The sequence below is a fragment of the Lagenorhynchus albirostris genome, chromosome 2 (assembly GCF_949774975.1).
Source record: "Lagenorhynchus albirostris chromosome 2, mLagAlb1.1, whole genome shotgun sequence".
Taxonomy (NCBI): Eukaryota; Metazoa; Chordata; class Mammalia; order Artiodactyla; family Delphinidae; genus Lagenorhynchus; species Lagenorhynchus albirostris.
In genome coordinates, this window is record NC_083096.1 from 106457893 (window position 1) to 106484957 (window position 27065).

The 27065-nt window shown below is 35.2% G+C and overlaps 1 protein-coding gene across 4 annotated transcripts in view; it reads left to right on the plus strand.

Moving 5' to 3' along the window:
* ZNF644 (zinc finger protein 644) overlaps positions 1–27065 on the plus strand; it is a 118308-nt gene that overhangs the window by 76150 nt on the left and 15093 nt on the right. For 3 of the 4 annotated variants that reach the window (XM_060139594.1, XM_060139592.1, XM_060139593.1), the window contains 2 exons: positions 19028–22065; positions 22235–22840. The exons of the other annotated variant lie outside the window; for it this stretch is intronic. In XM_060139594.1, coding sequence (XP_059995577.1) covers positions 19028–22065; positions 22235–22840 — 3644 coding nt within the window. The remainder of the gene's footprint in view (positions 1–19027; positions 22066–22234; positions 22841–27065) is intronic. 4 annotated transcript variants of the gene reach the window in all.

Genomic DNA, 27065 nt, shown 5'->3' on the forward strand with positions numbered 1-27065 from the left:
ATTTTTTTGTGTGGTACGCGGGCCTCTCACTGCCGCGGCCTCTCCTGCCGCGGAGCACAGGCTCCGGACGCGCAGGCTCAGCGGCCATGGCTCACGGGCCCAGCCACTCCGCGGCATGTGGGATCCTCCCGGACCGGGGCACGAACCCGCGTTCCCTGCATCGGCAGGCGGACTCTCAACCACTGCGCCACCAGGAAGGCCCCTCCATATATATTTTAATTGCCATGAGACATCATCATTATTTTATGTCAGTATTTTAGATTTACCCAAGTTAACATTTTTAGCGCTTCTTATTTCTGCCTGCATCTTGAGTTCTCCACCTTCAATCATTTCCCTTTTTTGAAGAATACCCTTTAGTATATACTTTGGTATAGATTTGTGCTGAGAAATTCAGTTTTTGTTTTCTGGTCATGTTCTGTATTTCACCTTCACCTTTTTTTTTTTTTTTTTTTTGCGGTACGCGGGCTTCTCACTGTTGTGGCCTCTCCCGTTGCAGAGCACAGGCTCCGGACGCGCAGGCTCAGCGGCCATGGCTCACGGGCCTAGCCGCTCCACGGCATGTGGGATCTTCCCGGACCGGGGGCACGAACCCGTGTCCCCTGCATTGGCAGGCCGACTCTCAACCACTGCGCCACCAAGGAAGCCCTCACCCTCACTTTTGAATGACAGTTTTTTACTGGTTAGAATGCCGGCTTGGCCATCATTTTCTTTTAATTAGGCTATTATCCCTTTGTGTTCTGGCTTCTGTTGTTTCTGTTGAGAAATTAGGTGCTACTCCTGTTAACATCTTCCAACCAAAAAGACCAGCAAAGAACACCTATAGTTGAACTTGGTTTTTACTTGTTGAAGTGAAAGATTCTTCATAGTATAAGGAATTTGGGGGTGTCTTTTTAAGAGGGTATTAGAACCTATTATAGGATTGGACTTTGGTTGGGTAATTTTAGAGAGGAGCTAAGGAAGTAGAAGTTTGCTCTAAATTAGATGTTGTCAGAACATGGGCACATTTGACTGCCATCTTTTTTTTTTAAAATTGAGGTGAAATTTACATAACATGCAGTTAATCATATTAAGTGTACAATTCAGTGGTATTTAGTATATTCACAATATACTTTCCTTTCTCATTTCAAAGGTGTTTCAACACCCTGTAAACGTTAGGTAATCATTTCCAATTCCCCCCTTCCACTATCACCTGGTACCCTTTACTTTCTGTCTCTATGGATTTACCTATTCTTGCTATTTCAAATGAAAGGAACCGTACAATGATTCTTTATGTCTGACTTCTTTCACTTAGCATATTTTCAAGGTTCATCCAAGTTGTAGTATGTACTTCGTTTCTTTTTTTGGCTATTATGAATAATGATGCTGTAAACATTCATGTACAATTTTCTGTGTGTACGTAAGTTTTCATTTCTCCTGGATATATATCTAGGAGTTGAATAGCTGGGTTACGTGGTAATTCTTTGTTACCTTTTTTAAGAACGCCCAACGGTTTTCTACAGCGGGTACATTGTTTCAGTTTCTCACCAGCAATGTATGGGGTCTCTATTTCTCCACATTCTCATCAACACTTGTTATTTTCCTGGGTTTTTTTGTTTTTTGTTTTTTTTAATTAAAGCTATTCTAATGGGTGTGAAGTGGTACCTTATTGTGGTTTTCATTTGAGTTTTCTTAATGACCAAGATAGTGAACATCTTTTCATGGGCTTGTTAGCCATTTGTGTATCTTCATTTGAGAAATGTCGATTTAAGTCCTTTGCCTATTTTAAAAATTGGGTTTTTTTTCTTTTTGTTGTTGAGCTGTTTATATATTCTGGATATTAAACCCTTACCAAATATATCTTGATAATGTCCTTTGCACAGAAGTTTTGGTGAAGTCCAAATTATCTATTTTTTTCATTTGTTCATCATGTTTTTGGTGTCAATTCTAAGAATTCATTGTCAAATCCAACATCATAAAGATCCATCCCTAAGCCTTATTCTAAGAGCAATAGCAGTTTTAGTTCTTATGTTTATGTTGTTGGTCCATTTTGATTTAATTTCTGTAGATGAAATGAGGCAGGGGTTCAGCTTCATTCTTTTACATGTGATTGTTCAGTTTTCCCAGCACCATTTGTTGAAAGACTGTTCTTTCCCCATCGAATGGTCTTGGCACCTTTTTAAAAATCAGTTGGCCAGGGCTTCCCTGGTGGCTCAGTGGTTGAGAGTCCGCCAGCCGATGCAGGGGACACGGGTTCGTGCCCTGGTACGGGAAGATCCCACATGCCGCGGAGTGGCTGGTCCCGTGAGCCATGACCGCTGAGCCTGCGCATCCGGACCTTGTGCTCCGCAACGGGAGAGGCCACAACAGTGAGAGGCCTGCGTACCGCATAAAAAAAAAAAAAAAATCAGTTGGCCATAGATGTTTGGACTTATTTCTGGATTCTCACATCTATTCCATTGGTCTATATGTCTACCCTTATTCCAGTACCACACTGATTACTATAGCTTTGTAGTAAATTTTAAAGTTATTATGAGTCCCCCTACTTTATTTCTTTTTCATTGTTGTTTTTGCTCTTAAGGCCCCCTTACAGTTCCGTATGAATTTTAGGATCAGCTTATCCGTTTCTATTTAAAAAGGCCATTAGAACTTTGATAGGGATTGCATTGAATCTGTAGATCATTTTGGGAAGGAAGTATTGTCATCTTAGCAATATCTTGTTTTCTAATCCATGAACATGGGATGCCTTTCCATTTATTTAGGCCTTCTTTAATTTCTTTCAGCAGTGTTTTGTAATTTTTCAGTGTATAAGTCTTTCACCTTCTTGGTTGCATTTATTTCTAGGTATTTTATTTTGAATGCTTTTGTAAATAGAATTTTCTTAATTTCCTTTTTGGATCATTCATTGCTGACATAGAGAAACACGATTGATTTATGTTTGTTTATCTTATACGTGCAAGTTTGCTGAAGTTGTTTATTATGTTAGCTCTAGTAAGTTTTTTGTGTGGAATCTGTGGGCTTTTCTATACAGGCATACCTTGTTTTATTGCACTTCACTTTATTGTGTTGCAGATACTCCATTTTTTACAAATTGAAGGTTTGTGGCAACCATGTGTTGAACAAGTCTGTTGGCACCAGTTTTCCAACAACATTTGCTCACTTGATATCTCTGTTACATTTTGGTAATTCTTGGAATATTTCAAACTATCAAATAGCATTGCATGCTACAGAGAAATTGTTCATGAAAGAAAGAGTCAATCGATGCAGCAATCTTCATTGTTGTCTTACTTTAAGAAATTGTCACAGTCACCCCAATCTTCAGCAGCCACCACTCTGATCAGTCAGCAGTCGTCAACACTGAGGCAAGACCCTCCACCAGCAAAAAGATTACAACTTGCTGAAGGCTTGGATGATGGTTAGCATTTTTTAGCAATAAAGTATTTTTAATTAAGGTATGTGCGTTGTTTTTTTTTAGACATAATGTCATGGCACACTTAATCAACTGTAATAGACTCTGGAAAAGCCAGGGGACTGGGGTCCCCATCATCTGCACAGTCGAAAATCCAAGTATAACTTATGGTCGGCCCTCCGTATCCAAGGTTCCGGATCCACGGATTCAACCCACCTCAAATTAAGTAGCACTGTAGTATTTACTATTGAAAAACATTCGCTTATAAGTAGATCTGTGCAGTTCAAACCCGTGTTGTTCAAGGGTCAACTGTGTAGTGTAATCATAACTTTTATATTCACTGAGAAACCAAAAAATTTGTCTTGTCTCTCTTTGTTGCAGTATTCCCTTTATTGCAGTGGTCTGGAACCAAACACCCGGTATCTCCAAGGCGTGCCTGTGTATAGAATCATGTCATCTGCAAATAGGTAGTTTTACTTCTTTCCAATTTGGATGCCTTTTACTTGTTTTACTTGCATAAGTGCTGTGCCTAGGACTTCCAGTACAGTGTTGAATGCAGTGGTAAAAGCAGGCAGCCTTGTCTTGGGAGGAAGACTTTGTCTTTAACCATTGATGAGTATGATGTTAGCTGTGGGTTTTTCATGGGTACCTTCTATCATGTTAAGGAAATTCCCTTCTAATTCGAGTTTGCTGTGTGTTTTTAATCATGAAATAGTGTTGGATTTTGTCAAATGGTCTTTCTGCGTCTATTGAGATGATTGTGTAGTTTTATTCCTTTGTTCTATTAATATAATACATTGCTTTTCTTATATTGAACCACCTTTGCTTTCCTGGAGTAATCCCACTCAATTATAATTATAATCCTTTTAATGCGCTGTTGGATTCAGCTTGGTAGCATTTTGTTGAGGATTTCTGCGTCTCTTCATAACAGTCTGTCATTTTCTTTTGGTATCTTTGTCTGGCTTTGGTTTTAGGGTAAAGCTGGCCTCATAGAATGTGTTAGGAAGTAGTCCCTCTTCTGTTTTTGGAAAAGCTTGTGAAGGATTGATGTTAATTCTCTAAATGGTAGAATTTACCAGTGAAAGCATTTAGTCTTGGACTTTTCCTTTTGGGGGGTTTTGGGAGGTTTTTGACTACTGATTCAGTCTCATTACCTAATTATAAATCTGTTCAGATTTTCTGTTTCTTCTTGAGTCAGGCTTGGTAATTTGTGTTTCTAGGAATTTGTCCATTTCATCTAAATTATTTAATTTGTTAGTATTCAGTTCTAATATTTTGTTATAATCCTTTTAATTTCTCTAAAGTCTGTAGTAATGTCCCTATTTTCATTTCTGATTTTAGTTATTTGCATCTTCTCTCCTTTTTTTCTTAGTAAATTTCTTTGTTAATTTTTTTGATCTTTTAAAAGAATTAACTTTTTATTTGATTCTATTTTTATATTTTCTTATCTATGCTCTAATATTTATTATTTCCTTCCTTCTTCTGGCTTGGGTTTAGTTTGCTCTTTTTCCAGTTCCTGAAGGTATAAAGTTAGGTAATAGATTTGAGATCTTTCTTCTCTTTTAATGTAGGTATTTACAGCTATAAATTTCCCTCCAAATACTGCTTTTGCGACATTCCATGAATTTTGGTATGTTGTGTTTTGTTTTCAGTCATCTTGAGATTGCCCTCTTAATAAATCTCATCTGTAGGGAAGGCAGGCTGAAGCTGAGATAAACATAGTTGGCAAAGAAGGTAGCTAATCAACTCATTTAGCAAGGGAAGGCGCTATTTGGTAGTTTGTGTTACACAGTTACCTTGTCTGAAGTCGATATTCTGTGAGATATTTTTATGTTCAACAGGAGAACAATATGATTTAGCTGAAAGCATCAGATTAGTTCTCAGACATTAGGAGCTGCTTTTTTTCTTTCTCGCTCTAATTATTGTCTCTTTGTGTAGTTATTCTTTTTTTCTGTGTCTACTTTTAAGATGTTCTAACTGTCTTTCATTGTCATCAGTTTTACTGTGATGTATCTAGGTGTAGTTTTCTTTCTGGAGTTCCTGGTGCTTCCAGAAACCACAGCTTGATGTCTCTTGTCAGTTTTAGAAGATTCTCAGCCATTATCTCTTCAAGCATTGCTTCTGCCCTATTTTCTCTCTCCTTTATTTCTAGGATTCCCATTAAATGTGTGCTAGATCTTTTCATTGTATCCTTTTTCAGGTTCCTGTCTTCATTTTCCATCCTTTTATCTCTCATTGCTTCATTCTGGGTACTTTATTCTGACCTTCTTCTAGTTCACTAATTAACTCTTAGTTGTATCTAATTTTTAGTTTTGTTGCATGGTGGCCAGAGAATGTGCTCTATGTGACTTCCATCTCTGTTGGAAATTTCTCTGTGGTCATTATAATATATAGTCAGATTATACAAATCTGTGTTTTACAAATACGTGTTTTGAAATAAAAATGTCTGTTTATTGTTGTGTAGAGTTCTCTGTATATTTGATCAGTGGTCTTCAAAATTTTTCTTTGAAATGTCCTCTAAAAGAATTTTGACAAACTGTGGCATTTTTAAGTTGCATTTGTAATTTTTGTCACAAAGTGAAAGTATTTATCAATGCTTATATATTGTATACATGCTTTAAATCTAATTTCTTCAAAATCTTTGCACTGTAGATTTAATTAATTCAGCTTACAGAAAACGTCTGCCATGGCCTCTCCCGTTGCAGATCACAGGCTCCGGATGCGCAGGCTCAGCGGCCATGGCTCACGGGCTCAGCCGCTCTGCGGCTTGTGGGATCCTCCCGGACCGGGGCACAAACCCGTGTCCCCTGCATCGGCAGGCGGACTCTGAACCACTGCGCCACCAGGGAACAGCTTCCCTTTTTAAATTCCGTTCACGTATCATACGTGTCATTGTTGACAACCTTCACATTTCTGAATTTTTATTCTAAGACTGGGGATTGGGGAGGGAAGGGAAAGTAGGTATGGAGAGGAAGAAGGTAGAGTGAGAGACAGACACTGGAATCTTGCCTTGAGTTGTTTTTCAGGGAATTGAGACTATGTGGCCTTTCTGTATCGTTTGCTTTGCTGCCATGGCATTCTCCCTAAGAAAATCTGGTATTCTCAAACCTTTTATTTGGTTCCCCAGAAGTTTTTACACATCAGAGCAATGTACAATATCAAGGTTCTGGGTGGTGGTACCCTTCTAGATCCATGAAATATTCAGCTAACAAGACAAAGATCTGTGCCCTTGAAACTTAGTTTTATGGAAATGATGCACAAACAATAACTGTAATTAGTAAGTATATTACATAGTATTTAAGAAGGTGATAAATGTTACAGGAGGAAAAAGGGTAAACCAGTGTAAGTGTATTTAAGAATGTCAGCAATAGGGAAGTGGGTGAGTTTTGTATGTAATGTTAACCAAAGTGGTCCAGGCAGGCATTATTCAAGAGAAAATAGTTGAGCAAAAGCAAATTAAATGAGGAAGTTTGCCATGAGAGTACCTGGGAAATAGAGCATTCCAGCTTGAGGAATTGTCAGTGCTAAGGCCTTAATGTGGGAGAGAATGTCCAAAGAATAGTAAGAAAGCCAGCATGGCTGGAACTGGGTGAGCAAGTTAGGGAGAAGAGTAAGAAATGAGGTCAAAGAGAAAAAAAAGAGTTACTGGGAAGGATCTTCATAGCACCTTTTACAGGGTATTATAAGGATGTTGGGGTTTTTTTCTTTGAGGGAAAAACAGGGAGCTGTTGAAGGGTTTTGAGGAACTTGATCTGTCTTAGGTTTTAAAATGATACCTCTCATTGCAGTGTTGAGAATAGATGGTGGGTGGGCAAGAGTAGATGCACTAAGACCAGATTAGGAAGCCCTTGAAATAATACAGGGGAGAGATAATAGTGGACCTGGGTGTAGCAGTAGTGAGAGGCAATTGAATTCTGGATGTAATTTGAAGATGATGGCAATAGGATTTCCTGATGGTTTGGATATGAAGTGCGAATTAAAGAGAATAAGGAAGATTACTCGAAGGTTATTGGCCTGAACAACTGATGGAGATGGAGATCGTTGCAGATTTGTGTTTGGGAATCTTTCTTTCATAAAGTGAGAGAAAGGTGATCTTGGAAGAGGAAAACTAGAATATTCTCCTTGATCTTTTGACTTTTGGGGAGAAGTGTTTAAAGCTTCCCTTTGTGACTGTCTGTCAGTTTCTCCTAATACTTGTAAGTTTATAATTTATATATTTTGTAGGTATTTTGTTGTATGCATAGGGGCTCATGAATAATATATCTTCTTGGTGGATCATGTACTTTATTAATATATAATATTCATTTCTAGCAGGTCTAGTGCTTTTGCCTTAAATTCCATTTGACTTTTCTGGTAGTAGAGACATCTATTTTCTTTTCATTAACATTTGCCTAGTTTATCTTTTTATCACCTTATCTTCCTCTTTATAAACAACATATAGAATACTTATGTTGTTTCTATATGTTAATTCTATACTTAAAAACAAAACAAAAATATGAATGCCTTTTTCTTAATATATGAACTTTTCACATTTATTCTGAATAAATTTATTCTGAATACGGATATGTTTGGACTTTTTTCTGCTTTTTTTCTCTTTGCTTTGTTCCATTGTTGTTACTTTTTATATTGGATCAATTTTTTCCCATTTTTTAATTCTATAGATATGAAATTATATATCTTATTTCACTATTTTAGTTGGTTATCCTTAACATTTTAACATACTTTTAAAAGATTTTCTTTTGATCATTTTCCAGTAGTCAAAACTCCCACGTTGAAATCTTTTGGGGATCTTATTTCCCATATTATTAACTAGGAGGGCACTCAGGTGCAGGCCAGGAGTCTATCTATGGTCCACTTCCAGCCAATCTGACAAGTTACTCTGATCCAGCATGATTATCCTGAACAAAAAAGAATACATGCTTCTCATTTCGTAGGAATCCTTTTTGAACAACTGTCAACAGTTATTAGATTTAGTTGCATGTTTTACTAGTTTAATTGCTCACTAACGTTTATTGATTCTTCTTCACATATTCTTTTCTATCTATGCCTGAATATCTCCTTGAGTAATTCTCTCATCTGTAGGTGATAAACATTTGGAATCCTTGTTTGTCCAATGATGTCTATATTTTGTTGTTATACTTGAATGCTAGTTTAGCTAGTTATAGAATTCTGGGTTAAAAAGTATTTTCACATCTTTCACCATGATACTGGCAAAAATGGTAAGAATATGGGAAAACAGACATTCTTATACATTGGAGGTAGACGTGCATATTGATAGAGATTTAGGGAAATGATTTGAAAATGTATATTAAACTAAAAAAATTCACGTGCAATTTTAAAGGATCTACAGTATCAAAATAAAAACATGACTATAGGGCTGTCTATACAAGGATATTTATTGTAGCATGTATATAATATAATACCATTTCTGTGAAGGTAAGCACAAAACAAATACATATGTATATATGTTTGTATGAATAAGAAAAAGGAGTAGTAGGATACACCAGACTATTACATTGGTAACTGAAGTGGGATAGAGTGGGAAAGGTAGAGGAAATTGCAACAAATATGTTCTACTTATGTAATTTTTTCCAATAAATTTGATTTTTAAAAATGTTTCCTCAAAAGCCTGATGACACTACTGGTGATGAATTGTGTATCCTTGTTTCTTTGTAGATAGTCTTGTTTTTGTTTTTGTTTTTTCTGGAAATGAGTAGAATTCTTCCTTTTATTCTTAGAGTTCTGAAATTTCCCCCAGGACTTCTCAAGTGACATGTCTTTTTCTTCATCCTGCTGAGCACTCATTGAATGCTATTATTCTGAAGATTGTGCTTCTTGAGTTCTGAAATTTTTTTCTATTGTGTCCTCTTCCCTGTTCCCCAGGTTTCTTCTATAATTTCTACTCATTATAATTTGTGGGGTCTAGACTTTGTGTCTCTTTTCTGTTATTTTTTTTAACGCTCTTCCTACTCCCTTGTAAAAAAATCTTTCTATTGGAAGAATACCTCATTTCATCAGCTTTATTCACTCTGTTCTTCACCTCACCTGTTGAGAGTTGTTTTTGTTTTTTGGGTTTTTTTTTTCAGTAGTTTTTTTTTTTTTCGGTACGCGGGCCCCTCACTGTTGTGGCCTCTCCCGTTGCAGAGCACAGGCTCCAGACGCTCAGGCTCAGCGGCCATGGCTCACGGGCCCAGCCGCTCTGCGGCATGTGGGATCTTCCCGGACCGGGGCACGAACCCGTGTCCCCTGCATCGGCAGGCGGACTCTCAACCCCTGCGCCACCAGGGAAGCCCTTTTAGTAGTTTTTTATTTCAAAGTTGTCAGCCTACTGCTCCTGTACTTCTTTCTTTAAAATACAATAGTTTATAGAATCTGAGGATATTAAGTATATTTACTTTCTCTTTTTATTCTTCTAGTGGTTAACCTTCTAATTTTAACAGACACTTAAATTTGTATTTCAATCACTATTAATAAGTATTCATAACCTTGTTGTTGTAAAATACACTTAGCACATGAATTTCAGATCCCTTCACACACACAACCTTTTGGGAAAATTTTTCTGAAATGACAGGTAAGTGGAAAACTTACACACTGTGTGCCTTCAACCTGAATGTTGTATAATTTGTCTTTGAATAGGATTGTATCAATATAGTCAAAGTAATTTTAACTCCAAACTTTGAAATTATTGCTCCATTGATGTAATAGTCTTGACGGTGAAAAGTCTGATGCTATTCTGATTCCTATTCTTTTGTATAAAATCTGTTTTTAGTTCTTTTGTTTATTTGTTTTTTTTATTTGAGATTGTGGTCTCCTTTCTTTCCAGAGCCCTTGTCTATAACTGTTCAGGTTTATGGTTTTATTTGTCTACATATGTCTCTCTCTTCTAGTCCTTCTACTTTCATTTCGTTGGCATTTTACAAGAGAGAAAGATAAATTCATGTCCTTGATATTCTGAAAGGGATCAGGAACTCTTAGAAACTCTTGAATCCTGAGTGGCCACTTCACATCTTTTTTCCTTAGAGCACTGGGTCATGCACTGTAATTCCCCTCTTTATTGCTTATTGAACAGTAATGCCCTGCCTTATCCCACAAGAGTGGTATTGTTCTAGCACCAGCAACTCTTAAGATATGCTTCTTCCTATGGCTCTTTATCTTCTGCTTATTTATCCTGTTTATTATACCCTGGGAGTAGTGTAAGTTCTCAGGTATCTCCTCCCAGAATACATTTCTGCTTGTAAGGGAGGGTCTCCATTATCATTAGGAGCAGTACACAAATTCAGTGTCGTCATTCTGTACATGAAGTAAGTTAATGGCAAGGGTCATGGGGAATGAACACTTAATGAGTAATTACTAAATAACAGGCCCTTTGCTACATGTTTTATGTACATTGTCTTATTTAATCCTTACAATCCTATAAGAAGGTTCCACTCTTATTTTATTGATGAAGCAACTTGAAGTTGAAGGAAAATGGAGTAACTTTGTCCTAATACGATAGACGTTGTGGAGCTATTTCTCAAACCCAGGCAGGTCTGCCTCCAAAGAGTGATTGTCTTGGCACTGCACTATAAAATTTATCTAAAACTCTCTCTTTTCTGTGAGGCTTTTCTTAGCCATGGTATTTTATAGGACCTTCTACTTCCTCTGAACTGTAGCCTAATATTATTATTAAATAATTCATATTACTCACTGGGGAAATAATGTATTGCTTTTTATTGATAGCAGTTTTTTATACTTATGTGTCCTATATAGTCTTCCTCAGATAGCAGTACAGTTAAAAAAAAAAAAAAAAACTACCAACAATACCATTTGGATAGTTAGAGTTACAAATAATTAAAAATTTCCATGAAATACCTCAATATTAAATATGCTTCAGTCTCCTTTTATAAAACAGTAATGTGCTATTGATAACATTTTGGTTTTATGGATTTGGTAATATGGAAACCAAACATTCTGTCTCTCATGGTTCAAAATTGCTACTCTTGACCATGACCTCAGTCTCTCTCCATATGAGTAAACCTGAAGGAAATTCTGCGGCTTGCAGGATCTCAGTTCCCCCACCAGGGATTGAACCCAGGCCGTGGCAGTGAGAGCACGGAATCCAAACCAGTAAACCACCAGGGAACTCCACATTTGATTATCAATAAGTACTTGCATTTTCTAAATATAATGTAGTGTTTTCTGTAACGTTTTGGTGAAATTTTGTAATTACTTAAATTCACAATAAATAAATGCTTCTGGTTTTATAATTAAAACTCCAGAATTGAACATGCAGTAAGTAAAAACTTGTTAGGTCAAATGTAAAATCAGGAAAAAAGCAGTGGCTGGTTTGTGATTTGCCTTTACAAAAATAATTTTCTTTTTTTTTAAGGACAGTGATATGAGAGAGGTGCATACTTTGTGTTAAGGAAAGCAAATTTCTTATATTTGAATTTTTTACCATCCTAAATGAAGATAATTATAGAGTAGTGATTACCTTGGAATATTTTTCTCAGAAGATAATTGGAATTTTGTAGGCTGATTTTAGAGAAAGGAAAGAAGAAAAATTGAGTAAATGGTAATATCAGTAAGAGAATTCATGTTTAATAAATATATTATTTTGTAGAAAATAAAACTTCTGTGTTTTTTTGTTTTTCTAGTTCTCAATGAAAGTGCCCCACTTTCCCATCTAAATATATATAAATTTGAATTTACTTAATAGAGTTTAAATGTATAATATAGGTGAAAGGTTAATTACAGAATTTTTTGTATGTGATCTGAACCCCCCTTTCAATAAAATGAAATTGTAATTTAGGGAAATAATATATTCTCCAGATGTGAGAATGTTCTTGTTTGCTTCCCATTAGACCATAAACAATTTTGTGTTTCCTAAATATGATTAATTAATATATGATTGGCAGATGAATTAATGGAACTTTTATAATGAGAATTTTACCGTAACCATTGAGATCTCCAAAAGTTTTTTTTTTAAATACATACAGTTGAATATTTGAAGCTCTGAATTTGAAAGAGTTATCAAAATTGTTTGAGTGTAGAAAGAAACCAGCATAACATTTCTTATGTTCCAGGCTATATATTAAGGCACAAATTATCTCTTCAACTGTTGTAAGGAATTCTTTCAAAGCCACGATTGTTTGCATTTGCAGTCATGTCACTAACTTTGATGTGCTATTCTAATGGACCTTGATCCTATGGAATCGCATATGTCTGGGGCAGAAGTTACATCAGCAGCACTTAGAACATTGTAAATTTTTGAGTTCTTGAACAAATTCCTGGCCTTCCCTGAATAACCACTAGGCAAAAAGACATCTGACATTGATACTGATTCTGTACTCAAAAATTTCCTTTCTCGTATTCCTTGTTTCTTGCTGATTATTGTCAAGTGTATAGGCACAGTAGTGTTTTAATGGTGAATTTCTCTCTGCCCGTAAGAATTATTTCTTCTCTGAAGCAGTTCATTCCATATGCATATATATTTATCTTACCACTTTGGGTATTATTATCTCTATTTTCATTTCTAATATAATTATATGTTTTGTCTTCCTAGGACTTCTGACACTTGTACTTCTTTTGCACTTATTGGATGTGGTGGGTTAATAAATATCTCAAAATTAAGCAGAAACAGCAAACTCATCATAAACTGAAGAACACAAAGACCCAAAGTAAAATAATAATTTATGGCAGTTTAATACTCTTTTGGTGGAGGGCAGAGTTGACACAGTACCTCTGTAGTGTGGAATTGACACATTTTTGACTCAATTATAAAATTGTGGTCAAAAGTTTGATTGGTTTGAAAGTCATATGAAGGAAGTTATCACGCATTTTAATTTTTAAAGACATGAATTGTTCTTGTTGGAGCTGTGTGCATATGTGTGTCATTTACCCTATCAAAACTGAGATGGTCACTTATCTTGTTCTGACTACATGAAAGCATAAACAACACAACAGTCAGTCATTCCGTGCTGAATATGACTTAGCACTCTCCTTTGGTTGCAGCTGCAGTTTATTACCTTGCCTCTTCCAATTGCAAAGTTCTTCATTAGGAAATTAACCTTTTATTAATAAATGTCCATTTGTTTTTCTACTACTGTTGCTTCTCATTATTATATGATTTTGCCAGATTGTTAAAGTTATGCCTTTGTGGGCCCCTTTCTTTTGTCCTCCTTGCATTACCTGCTTCAGTTTGCCATATAGCAGCTTCTTGAGATGTGTCAAACTATGTGTAGTATTTAGTGTATTTTTCAACAAGAATCGCTTTGTGTTATTACGTTATTTATGAGCTAGTACCTTACTGTTTGTAACATCTTTCTATTAAATAATGAGGATAATACATGGCATCAGGAACAGAACTATTCAACAAGTTCAATGTAATTTGGTGGTAGGTGGTACAATTAGATCATTAGTTTGTCATGGCAGTGCCACATGCTGCTGGCAAGAAAGCATTATTAATGTTCCCGCTATTTTTTATTTTTGGTGTTGCCAATAGAAAAAACCTCTATACCTCGAGTTTTCGGGATGCATATAGCTCTGTGACCTCAGTGTGTTAGTCATTTAGTGCCATATTTCATTGTTCAAGAATCAGCTTATCAAATATTACAACTACAGGATTATTTCAGGTAATTTTGAATTTAGAGAATATTTTTAAAGTTCAATAGTATAAATTTAACTTCTGTTTTTAGCTCATTATTTCAAATAATGTTAATAGTGTAATAACCAAACATTAAACATACATAGTACATATGAGAAAGGACCTTAGAAATCATCTTATCCAATCTCCAGTGCCGTATTTCCTTCTACAGTGTTCTGACAAATAGTCCAACCTGCTGAGCCATTCAGTTCACTCTTTTGTAAGACAACCCATTGAAATGCTGAATGGTTCCTGTTTCTAGTTTTTCTTAATCTTGAGATAAAATCCACATCTTTATGATTCAAACATATTGATTATATGTTTTTTCTTCTGTATGCCAAACCTTCAAACATTTGAAGATTGCTGATTGCATTGGCTAATTGTTGGATTAAACTTGCCAGGTTTTCTCTTCATTCTTCATGTTATATGCTGGGTACCCTTACAAATGTTCAGTATTTTTTTAGAGTTTCCTGTCAATGTGACATACAGCTTAGGATACTACCTGGATGATATCATTATATATGGTATACTCTGTCTTCACTTGCATTGTATGCTAGGTGAGACAGGTATATATATTTGTACATTGTGTATAGTATATATATGCTTAAATACTGAAGTAATTTTAGATGTAATATTTCAGTTAATTAAGGTTTTTTTTGCAATTAGAATGACAGTTGTTAATGGTTTTCTGTTCTTGAACCAATCTCAAAATATGACTAACTGAAGTTGTCGTGTGTTTTCAAGGATAATTTAAATGAACATGGGGTTTGTGAAAATCTGACAGATCCTAACTCTAACTCAGCTAGTGGGCAACATTATAATTTATTTATAGCTATGCAGTGTAGTTATTAATGAACTAATGTAGAGTGAGGGCAAATTGTACTATATTTTTTGTGAAATTATACTACATGACAGAGGTTGGTATTATGTAATAAGTACCCACAAAATATTAACCTACTTGCAATAAATACAATTAATAATGTACATAAAAGAATGGAATTAAGCTAATTTTCTATGAGAACAGAATTATTCATGAACAGGAAGTGGACAGCATAGATTTGATGACAGGAAGGTTGTATCTAATCTGAATTACTGAGTGACCTAGGAAGCTTGCTCACAGGGATTACAGAATAATTATGTTAATATGCAATTATCACCTCATTTCTTCTGTAGTAACCTCAAGATGTAGTGTGGTGAGGGTGTTATAGCAAGTGCTGATAGTTTGCAAAAATACTGATGTTTGAGATTTCTGAGACAATAAGTCTAGCTTGAGGCATATAAGTGATGATGTCATCTTGAAGACAGATCTGACCTTTGTACTTTTTTTTAATGCTCACAGTATATAACTACAGGCAGTTATAGCTGTAGAACTCATTATGATTTTCCAGAACCTGAAATATGTTTTATGTAGATTTAAAATTCCATTTGCAGCTTTTTATAAAGTATGTGAATTTTTTTAAAGAACATTTTAAAATTCAGTTAATAGAAAAATTGTGGTTATACGATTACATGGAGGAGGACACAGTGATAGTATCTAAACATTTAATAAAAAGATCCTAAGTGATACAGCAATTTCATTGAAATTTAGAGAGGCCAAACAATATAACATTAATTTGTTTATTTTAATTCATTAGTTTCTCCTTTTTAAACTTAATGAATAATGCCTACCTTCAAATATGCTCCTTCCTTTGTTATATTAACGTAACCTAGTATTTATGACTCTTTTATATATATTTAACTATATAAAAGTGGTTGAAAAACTGTTTGAGACAGTGTGAAATTAACTTATAGGTCAAATGCTTTCTTGCCTGGATATTCCATAAGCATCCTGAATGTAGGGAAATAATTTTTGATGTCAAAATTCTGGGTCAGTGCAACACATTTTGATGATCCATTGTTCTATATTGTATCTCAATGCAATAGCTCTGAGTCTTGAATACTGTTAAGAAAAAATGTATCTTGAACACTTTCATTTACAGAAATATATTCTGAAAATTAAGCCAGGAGAATTTTTTATTGTTGCTAAAATACTAGCTTACTGATTCAGCCTCTTGTAGCATATTTTTAAACTGATGCAGTGTATTTTTAATATTAATGTGCTAATAAAAAATTTTTCTGAAAAAGAATAACTCCCCTATTTTTGAGCAGAGATGGTCAATTTGGAGGCAAGTAAGGTGTATTTCACTATGTAGATGTAAAGGAAAACTTTGACTGTTAAAGACCTCATTTTATATTTTCACAATATTTAATTTGATCTTCTGTTTTTCTTTTTACTACATGTGCTTTGTATATTTAAAAATCTGTTATTCTTTCTATGTTTTTGAGCAAAGCCCTTTGATATCTTCAAACTTTGAACTTATGGAAGGCTCTTATAAAGCCATTCTGGTAATGAGGATGCAATCTCCAAGCTGACATGATATTCTCATAGTTTGTCACCCTGCTGTTCAGGGGGTACCAATGAAGTTGCTTTAAATGGGAAGCGTCTGTTCCATCTCTGAACCTCTAACACCAGAACAGATGGGTGGAACATGGAACATGGAAGGTTTTACCTCTGAGGTGGTAACAGTGAAGCCACTCATTAACACTGAATTTACCACTTCGTTAGCAACGTTGCTTCCTGTTGAGAAAAGCTAATATAGGCTTTCAGATTGAGCATATATTTGTCTACCTCTGTGAATATAATAAGTAGGAAAAGAAAGTAAATGTCTTTCAGGCTAGTTTTTTAAAAAAAAATCTGTCATCCATTTCTGATTTATGAGGTTGTTCCTATTTGGGCATTTTACTTTTTCTACCTAACTTAATTAGAAATGTCAGGAACGGGTAATAGTATAGCATCAAGGTTTGCTTTTCTTTTCATTGACGTTTGCACACTCCTTCCTAACACATGTTTATGTGATGCCCATTTTTAACTTCTCTGTGTGTGATGTAGAGACTCCTGCTGGGTGCTGCATTAGCACCATTTTGGAGTGATATCATTGAATATGATGTTATTTGAAGTCTATTTTTATTTCTGTGGAAATTTGCCAATCTCAAAACAGAATTCTAAGACCTATGACGGGCAGAAAAATAATTGTTGGTATAAATAATAATGCCAAAGAAGGATATTTATAATATTTACTTGTAATATTTGTTGTATTAAGGAACACACTTGTGGAAAGAATAAGATCATATTTAAAAGTGCTGCTCTGAGTTGTGAAATAAGAAGAAAATAATTAGAAGCAATTCTTTTATTCTTTAACTGGATTTAATGTTTTACAAAGTATGTACTTGGTACCATAAAAGATATTAGAAATAATGAACTTTATTGCAAATGTTTTAATTTCTAAATAGCAATTGTAAATTCCTGCTGTTCTAAAATGATATTACTTGTTATACAAATTTAAAATACTGTAAAAGAAAAATGGAAGACCTTATTCTTTATCTGAGAGCAGGAACTATGTCTGTCATGTTCCCTACTGAATCCCTGCTACTAGAGCAGTGCCTGGCACATAGAATGGGCTCAGTAAACATTTGGAGAATGAATGAACTGTACTTGATACTATGTACGAAAGGAAAAGAAATATGGAATTTTCTGTCAGTACTTCGAATAATTAAATACATGGGGTTGCCAAATAGCGGGTTCTTTAAATCGCACTCGAGGATTATTGGATATTTTGAAGGCGTTGCTAAAACTGCTGAGTTAAGAAATCAGAACCATGATGGAATTTGCATTATTTGAATGAGATATCCGAATTTCATAGGAAGAAAACTGTTTTTCTTCTTATACTTTGGGAACTTTTGTTTTGATTTTGCAGTTGTGTTTGTGTTTTTATTCATTCACCACATTAGTCCTTTATTCAACAAATATTGCCTGAGCACTTATGCCAAGCATCCTGTTAGGTTCTAGAGGTATGAAGGTGACTAGGTCACTATCCCTGCCCTCAAAGAGCTTACATTCTTCCAAGAAGATAGGCAACTCCTGTATAATGTGACCATTTCTAAGAGCAAAATAAGAACAGGGTACAAGGAAACTCTTCATAGTAGGGGCAATAATTATAGCCATGGTATGTATGTCTTCCAAACTTTCAGAAGTGTCCTTTCCTTTTAAAATATCCTGCTGTCTTCTCATAATGATTAAATATATTATCAAAAATGCCTACAAAAATATTGTCCACATTTTATATGAAATAAACTAAAAACTTAACATACATTTATGATGTTTCAGAGTAGAGTAAAAATTTTTAGGTTATTGCAGTAGACTGTCAGATCATAAATAGGATAACTGCCAGTAGGGAATGCCTAGAATTTGGGGTTCCAGGTTATGAAAGTTTAAAGAAACATGGAACTTCATTAATTTTAACTTTACTAATTTAGAATGAAGGATATTTTATATAAGCAATGAATGAAACCCAGTGAATGAGACATTTCTTAAATTAGTCGAATTTTAGGAGAATGTGAAACACTGAGAGCAAAGTAGTCTTATTTTAAATAAAAAAATGCTGTTTCATACATTAGCCATTGATGTTGATAGCACATTGTACATTCAAGTAAGCTTCTCTACTGACTGGTATTTTGTTACCTTCCTCTGGGAATGGACTTTTAAGTGACAAAACTTTTACTTTTCTGCAATATTTAACAATTTACATTATTCTCTAGTGTAGAATGTCCCTTAATAAATCTACTTAAGTGAGATAATTTTCTTATTAGCAATCTGTATATGAGATTTTAGATTTTTTTCAGTCTGTAGCATATTCATTTATATTGTGTGTGTCTGTGTGTGTTTGTTTATGTTACTTTGCCCTACATTTTGTATATATGCAGTTTTGTGTTGTTACCTAGCACAAAGGAAAGATTAACCACTGCAGCCCTTTAAAAATCTTTCAATTTTTTTTAAGTGTTTCTTCATCCTTGAAAAATTATTGGGATCTTAGTATAAAAAGTAGAATTAAGCTACTAAAAATGTGTACTTTTAACTCTCCATACGTTCTAATAATATTCTTTCTTTCATGCAAATCTAAATTTTTTTTTCCATTTTCTAGACTAAATGTGTTAAATGGGCTTGCCAACAATATGGATGACTTGAAGATAAACACCGATATTACTGGTGCTAAAGAAGAACTCCTAGATGACAACAGTTTTATATCAGACAAAGAGAGTGGAGTTCATAAACCAAAAGATTGTCAAACATCATTTCAGAAAAACAATACATTCACTTTGCCTGAAGAACTGTCAAAGGACAAATCTGAAAAAGCCTTAAGTGGAGGCCAGTCTACTCTATTTATACATGCTGGTGCTCCTACTGTTTCTAGTGAAAACTTTATCTTGCCTAAAGGAGCTGCTGTTAATGGACCAGTTTCACACTCCTCCTTAACTAAGACTTCCAATATGAATAAAGGCAGTGTTTCATTAACCACTGGACAGCCTGTGGATCAGCCAACGACAGAATCTTGTTCAACTTTGAAGGTGGCAGCTGATCTTCAGCTCTCTACACCACAGAAAGCAAGTCAACACCAAGTTTTATTTTTGTTATCAGATGTAGCACATGCTAAGAATCCAACCCATTCCATTAAAAAACTACCTACCTCTGCTTCAATTGGTTGTGACATTCAGAATTCAGTAGGGAGTAATATAAAGTCAGATAGCACTTTAATAAATCAAGTAGAGGTGGGTGAGGATAGTGAAGATTTATTGGTAAAAGATGATTGTGTCAGTACATTAACAGGAATTTCCTCAGGTACAGATGAATTTAGGTCAGAAAATGATACAAACTGGGACCCCCAAAAAGAGTTCATTCAGTTTCTTATGACGAATGAAGACACAGTGGATAAAGCTCCAGTTCACTCTAAAGTAGGTCTAGAAAAAAAGAGAAAGCGAAAAATGGATGTAAGCAAGATAACTCGTTATACTGAGGATTGCTTTAATGATTCTAACTGTGTACCCAATAAATCAAAAATGCTAGAAGTAGACTTTATGGAACAGAATGAAGAACTGCAAGCAGTAGACTCACAGAAATATACATTATCAAAAGTGAAACCTGAATCAACCGATGAAGACTTGGAATCTGTGGATACTTTTCAACATCTAATTTATAATCCAGATAAGTGCGGAGAAGACAGTTCACCTGTTCATACTGGCACTTTTCTTTCAAATACCTTAAAAAAGAAATGTGAAGAAAGTGATTCCGAGTCACCTGCTACTTTCAGCACCGAAGAGCCATCATTTTACCCCTGTACAAAGTGCAATGTGAATTTTAGGGAGAAAAAGCATCTCCACAGGCATATGATGTATCATTTAGATGGGAATAGTCACTTTCGGCATCTTAACGTCCCAAGGCCATATGCTTGTAGAGAATGTGGGCGGACATTTCGAGATCGGAACTCGCTACTAAAGCATATGATTATTCACCAAGAAAGAAGACAGAAATTGATGGAGGAAATTCGTGAATTGAAAGAACTTCAGGATGAAGGAAGAAGTGCACGATTACAATGCCCTCAGTGTGTGTTTGGTACCAATTGCCCTAAAACATTTGTGCAGCATGCTAAAACCCATGAAAAAGATAAAAGGTACTACTGCTGTGAAGAGTGTAACTTTATGGCAGTGACAGAAAATGAATTGGAATGCCATCGAGGAATTGCCCATGGAGCAGTGGTAAAATGCCCTATTGTCAGTTCTGATGTAGCCCAGAGAAAAACGCAAAAAAAGACTTTCATGAAGGACCCCGTTATAGGATCATCCAAAAAATCAGCTACCTATATATGTAAGATGTGTCCTTTTACTACTTCAGCCAGGAGTATTTTAAAAAAACACATGGAGTACTTGCATTCATCATCATGCATTGATTCATTTGGCAGTCCTCTTGGACTTGATAAAAGAAAAAGCAACATAATCGAAGAACCTATAGATACTGATAGTCCTAAACCATTAACTAAACAACAGTCAACAACATTTCCAAAGAACTCTGCTTTAAAACAAGATGTAAAGCGAACATTTGGATCATCCTCACAATCAAGTAATTTTTCAAAATTCCATAAGCGGCCACACAGAATACAAAAAGCTCGGAAAAGCATTGCCCAGTCAGGTGTAAATGTGTGCAATCAAAACAATTCTCCTCACAAGACTGTTATGATTAAAAGCAGCATTGACCAAAAACCTAAGTATTTCCATCAGGCAGCAAAAGAAAAACCTAATGCCAAGGCAAATAGCAACTATTTATATAGACATAAATATGAAAACTACAGGATGATCAAAAAATCAGGTGAATCATATCCTCTGCATTTCAAAAAAGAGGAAGCTAGTTCGTTAAATTCTTTACATCTGTTTTCATCATCAAGTAATTCTCACAACAATAGTTTTATCTCAGACCCTCATAACTCTGATACCAAAAGGCCAGAAAGCTTCAGAGACCACAGGCGTGTAGCTGTAAAGAGAGTAGTTAAGGAATCTAAGAAGCAAAGTTCTGTTGGAGAAGACTTGGATAGCTATCCAGATTTCTTGCATAAAATGACCGTTGTTGTTCTGCAAAAACTTAATTCTGCTGAAAAGAAAGATAGCTATGAAACAGAAGATGAAAGTTCCTGGGACAATGTTGAGCTAGGTGACTACACTACACAGACTATAGAAGATGAAACCTATAATGATATTAATCAAGAACATGTAAACCTATTCCCTCTATTTAAAAGCAAGGTGGAAGGTCAAGAGCCTGGAGAAAATGCTACACTTAGTTATGATCAAAACGATGGCTTTTATTTTGAATATTATGAAGATGCTGGAACTAATAACTTTTTGCATGAGATACATGATCCTCAGCATTTAGAAAATGCAGAAACTTCATTGTCAAAGCATAGTTCTGTTTTTCACTGGACTGATTTGTCTCTTGAGAAGAAATCGTGTCCTTACTGCCCAGCAACGTTTGAAACAGGCGTTGGGTTGTCAAATCATGTCCGGGGACATCTTCACAGAGCAGGATTAAGCTATGAAGCCCGTCATGTTGTATCACCAGAACAAATAGCCACAAGTGACAAAATGCAACATTTCAAAAGAACTGGCACAGGAACACCTGTTAAGCGAGTTAGAAAAGGTAAGTTTTCATGCAGATAATTTGGGCTAATATGTCCATATTCGAATTCAAAGGATTTGAAGGTTTTACTCAAATTTGGCCTTTATTAGAATCACATAATTTCATATTGTTTTAAGGTGGTCAATTTATTAAAAATTCTGATATTACTCTTAAAAAATTTTTCTTTTAGCGATAGAGAAGTCTGAAACCACTTCTGAACACACTTGTCAGCTCTGTGGTGGTTGGTTTGATACTAAAATTGGATTATCAAATCATGTTAGAGGCCACCTGAAAAGACTTGGAAAGACCAAGTGGGATGCTCACAAATCTCCAATCTGTGTTCTGAATGAGATGATGCAAAATGAAGAAAAATATGAAAAAATCTTAAAGGCATTGAACAGTCGTCGTATTATTCCTAGACCATTTGTAGCTCAAAAACTTGCATCAAGTGATGACTTTCTATCTCAAAATGTTATACCTCTTGAAGCATACCGTAATGGCCTAAAGACTGAAGCTTTATCAGTGTCTGCATCAGAGGAAGAAGGGCTGAGTTTCTTAAATGAATATGATGAAGCAAAGCCAGAACTGCCTAGTGGAAAAAAGAATCAGTCTCTTACACTGATAGAACTGCTTAAAAATAAAAGGATGGGAGAAGAAAAGAATTCTTCTATTTCTCCTCAAAAGATCCATAATCAAACTGCAAGAAAGAGATTTGTTCAGAAATGTGTTCTTCCACTAAATGAAGATAGTCCATTGATGTATCAACCACAAAAAATGGACTTCACTATGCACTCAGGTAAGAGGACATTTATGACTATCTTACATAATTTAAACACAGTTAATGTTTACCTTAGTGGAATATGTGTCAAAAATACTTTTTCAGAATCCTTTTATTTAAGCTGCTTTTTTGCAGAGCAGAGATTGGTTACACTGTTATTTCTGTATAAATCATCAGTTGATGTTCATCAGCACTGAATTCTCTGTGCCTCATCTCTTGGTCACAATGCAAGGTGAGAACAAAAGCAAAAACAAAAAGCTGATCTGTAAAAATAAAATTTGTCACGGATGGGGGATGGTTCTTTGGATGGGAGGTTGATGTTGTTTAGAAGCATAGTGTTACTAAAAAGGCTGTCATATTTTTGCCAGTGCTCCAAAGTGATACTATTTTCAAGATTTTAGTTGTCGGTTTTCCTACTGCTTGGGTGAAACGAAACAGACTCTTTAAACTGAATGGATTGGTGTCTGTTGTGTGTTGTGATTAACCCAAAGAAACTTCTCCCTCTCCAATTCCTCATTGTGTTGTGGGATAGTTTGGTTTTGGAGGACTGTTGTGAGTAGAAAACATTTATATGGGGTTTTAGATTTTGCTATAGTGTTCTAGTAGAACAAAACAGATGGTTTAGCTTAGTGGTTATGCACCCATAGTTTTTCCTTTTCAAAGGAATATTTTGTATGTATTGGCAAGTGATGTGGCCGATAAAAAGTTGCCATACTTTATTTGGTATTGCTAAGTCTGGTTTATACTTTTAGACTAGAGAAATGTTGTGTCTGTATAGGTTTCTTTTGGAGGTTAAGAATGTTGAAGATAAATTTAGATGATCTCATAATTTTAGCACTGGGTTGAATGTATCTAAGGTAAAAGTAACTGGTCAATGGATTAATAATGAATAAAATTACTGTAATGCTGGTTTGTTTACTTTGGGCAGACACTGGGATATTCCAAATATTTGTAATGCAGTGTTGATTTGAGGAAAGACTGCCTTGTATTTTAAGTGGTCTGAAAAACAATTTATCTTGTATGGGCTTCTGGTTAATAGGGCTCTTTCTTTTGTACGAAGAGAGTCTTTCAAAGATAACTTTTCAGCATTTTTCAGAGGGATAAAATGTAAGGAAGATGTGTCAGCTGTGTTGGCCAAGATATAGTACACTTCAGAGAGGGAAAGCATATTTGTGGCTATCACAATAATGTTGAAGAAACCAATTGAAACATGTTGGGGGCATGAGGGTTGTCTGAGAAGTTAGGAGTTTCTTACTGTTTCAGCATGTTTACTGTGATGACTAAGATGTTAGCTTGTTGATCATTTATTTAGCACAAAGATTTTAGCAAAATACTTCAGATCATTAACTTTCATTATTGATTGTGCATTCAGAGTAATGAACATAAAATGCCCTGAATAAAATGTTGTGTCTAACAGCTGTTCAGTGGTGTGTTTTACCACCTTTTCTCCCAGCCTTCATCAGAAAGGCTTTTTTTAGTATTGAGACTTTTAAGGTTTTGTGGGTAAAACACTTTAATTACCACTTTGTCAACTAGACTTTTTAGTTTTTTTTTTTTTATTGGTAATGTTGTAAACTTTGAAACTTCTCAACAGAACTGTGCTATTCAAATCATAGGATTGTATTTTAGGTTTAGGAAATGATCTGCGTAACACAGAAATCTGCAAGAAAGTGATAATAGGTATTAAATCCAGAGGAGCTCAGGGGTTCAAGACACTCCTCCTTCTACCTTTCCAAAGAGCATGGGTTGGCTCTAAATACTAACTACAAACTAATAATAGGTAACTTAATTTCCCCTCCTTATCTTAAGCTAATTCAATGAACGTTTTTTAAAACCATCTTTATTGTGGTACTTTTTTTCACGCTTTTACCTAAGAAAATTTCACTTTTTGAAGTGAGAACTGGATTATAGTTTTCTTTTGAATGATAGGTATGCCTGTGAAGCTTAGAACATGTGTGCATTGCAATACGACGTTTACAAGTGCTGTTAGCCTGTCCAACCACTTACGCGCTTATGCACGAAAGAAGAGTGCTGGACTTTTGACTGGTACAGGTATGTTTGAACAGATAACACAGCAAGTCTGTTTGATACAATACACTTTTTTTTCTCACCAGACTGGTGCTAGTTCAGATGATATTTATAGCTTTCTTTTGTAAGCAGCAGTTGAGTCTGAATAAACATTAAATTTCAGCAACTTGTAAACTGTTGGATATAATTTTAAGCAAGTTATTCTTTTTCATTTAGCTCTTATGGCTTGATTTGAGGAAAAAGGTAACCTAATAGAGGTGTGGAACTTTTGAGTCTACATTATTATTATTGATTTTTAAATTATACTATTTTTGATTTTTAAATTTATTTTTTAGTAGATTCTAGTAAGACACCTCTCTTTGGTAAAAAAGATTGTAGTTCTAGCTTAGGGAAATGCTTTGTTAGGCAAAGAAATTATAGTGAAATTTCAAATATCTAACTAAATTAGAAAACTAAGCAAACTAATGAGTCTTCATTAGTCTATAGATCAACTTTTTGAAGGGGCAGGCCTTAATAATGGCCCGTGTTGACAACTGAATAGATTTTTCTTTTAATGCCCCTAAACTATATTTAGGATTAATAAATATAGCTGTGCACATAAATGTTAGCATGCACATTTCTGTGTTATTTTTGGTTGGTTAGCCCAACCTTGCAGATACCTCTTCATACTGCTAGCTTGTGAAAATTTTATTAGCTTACTCATATGTAATACTGCTTCTTAAACCCTACAGAATGCCTTGCTCTTTTCGTTTTTAGCCTTTCAAGCTACCCTGCTTTAGCAAATCCCATGTCTCACATCTTAAAATATTCTCTTTTCTAAATAGATCTACATAAAATTCTTTTGCCTAAAATTCTCCTTCCAATCTTTTTATTTCTCTTGCTCTTTTAGATCACTTCCTTCTGCTTTCTTCTAGTTGTTGTTTACCCAGCTTTTTTGTTCTTCCTCATGTCTTCCTATGGCTTACATCCAATATGTTCTTGCCACCAAAGAAACACTTGTATTCACACTAGTGTCTTTCTTTCTTCTGCTTCTTTGCTGTATCCTTTGACTTTATATATCAATAACCAGGGATGACTGCTGACGATTTATATTAAAAGGAGGGGAATAGAGTGAGTTTTACTTTACTGGATTAGTCCTCCTACTGTGACATTTCAGTTACTCCTGCCTTCATCAGTCTTGGAAGGTAATTGCAGACATTAGAGGCAGGGAGGCAGGGAAAATAAGAGACTGTAGAAACCGGAAATCATCATTATTGTTATCATAACCACTAACTTGTATTGAACACTTCTATGCGTCAGGCACTAATATGCAGCTGACATGCATAACACTTAATCTTCACAACCACCGTTTCAGTTGTAAGTACTATAATTCTTTGCATTTTATAGGAAACTAGAGCTTTAGAGAACTTAAGCAAGTTGTCCAAACTTATGCAGTTAATAGTAGCAAACTTGAAATTCAAATCAGGGCTGTCTTACCCCTAGATCTTTGTTTTTAGTCACTATTACCTACCACATACAGGATGAAAGCAATTGAAAATCCTAAGATGAAGTTGGGTTCAAGGTGAGGATCATTGTGGTGCAGAGTCTAATTTGAAAGAGCAAGGAGGGGAGAGTTCTCTGGTGGCCTGGTGGTTAGGATTCCAGGCTTTCACTCCTGTGGCCCAGGTTCAATCCCTGGTCGAGGAACTGAGATCCCACAAGCTGTATGGCACGGCCAAAAAAAATAAAAAGAAAGGGAAAAAAAAGAAAGGGCAGGGACCCAAGAAATGGTTAGGGCTGTATTAGATTTCAGAGGACTTTAGAAAATGTTCCATTCTGACCATTTGGGCACGTTACATAAATATTCAATAAGGTAGATCTCTCCAGTCCAGATTTTGTAGTCCATTAAAAAAAAAGCCTTTATCTCATATGAAAATCCTTCAACACATAGTATTAATTGCTTATAACTAACAGATAATGACCCTCCATTGACCAGGGGTGCATTCTCATGAACTCCTTATCATCTAAAAAGTTTCATTAGTTGGGGAAAAAGTAATATAAGATGAATGGGGATACATTTTTATGGGCATCAGAAAAGGAGATGCTATGTTTAAAATGTTATTAAATACTAACCAAAATATCAGAAGTGTTAGGAAATACGAAGTGTGTGTTAGGCAGTCCTAGGGCAAAAAGAAGGGAAATGAAAAGCTGAAGAAAGTCTAGGGTGGTATTTTCC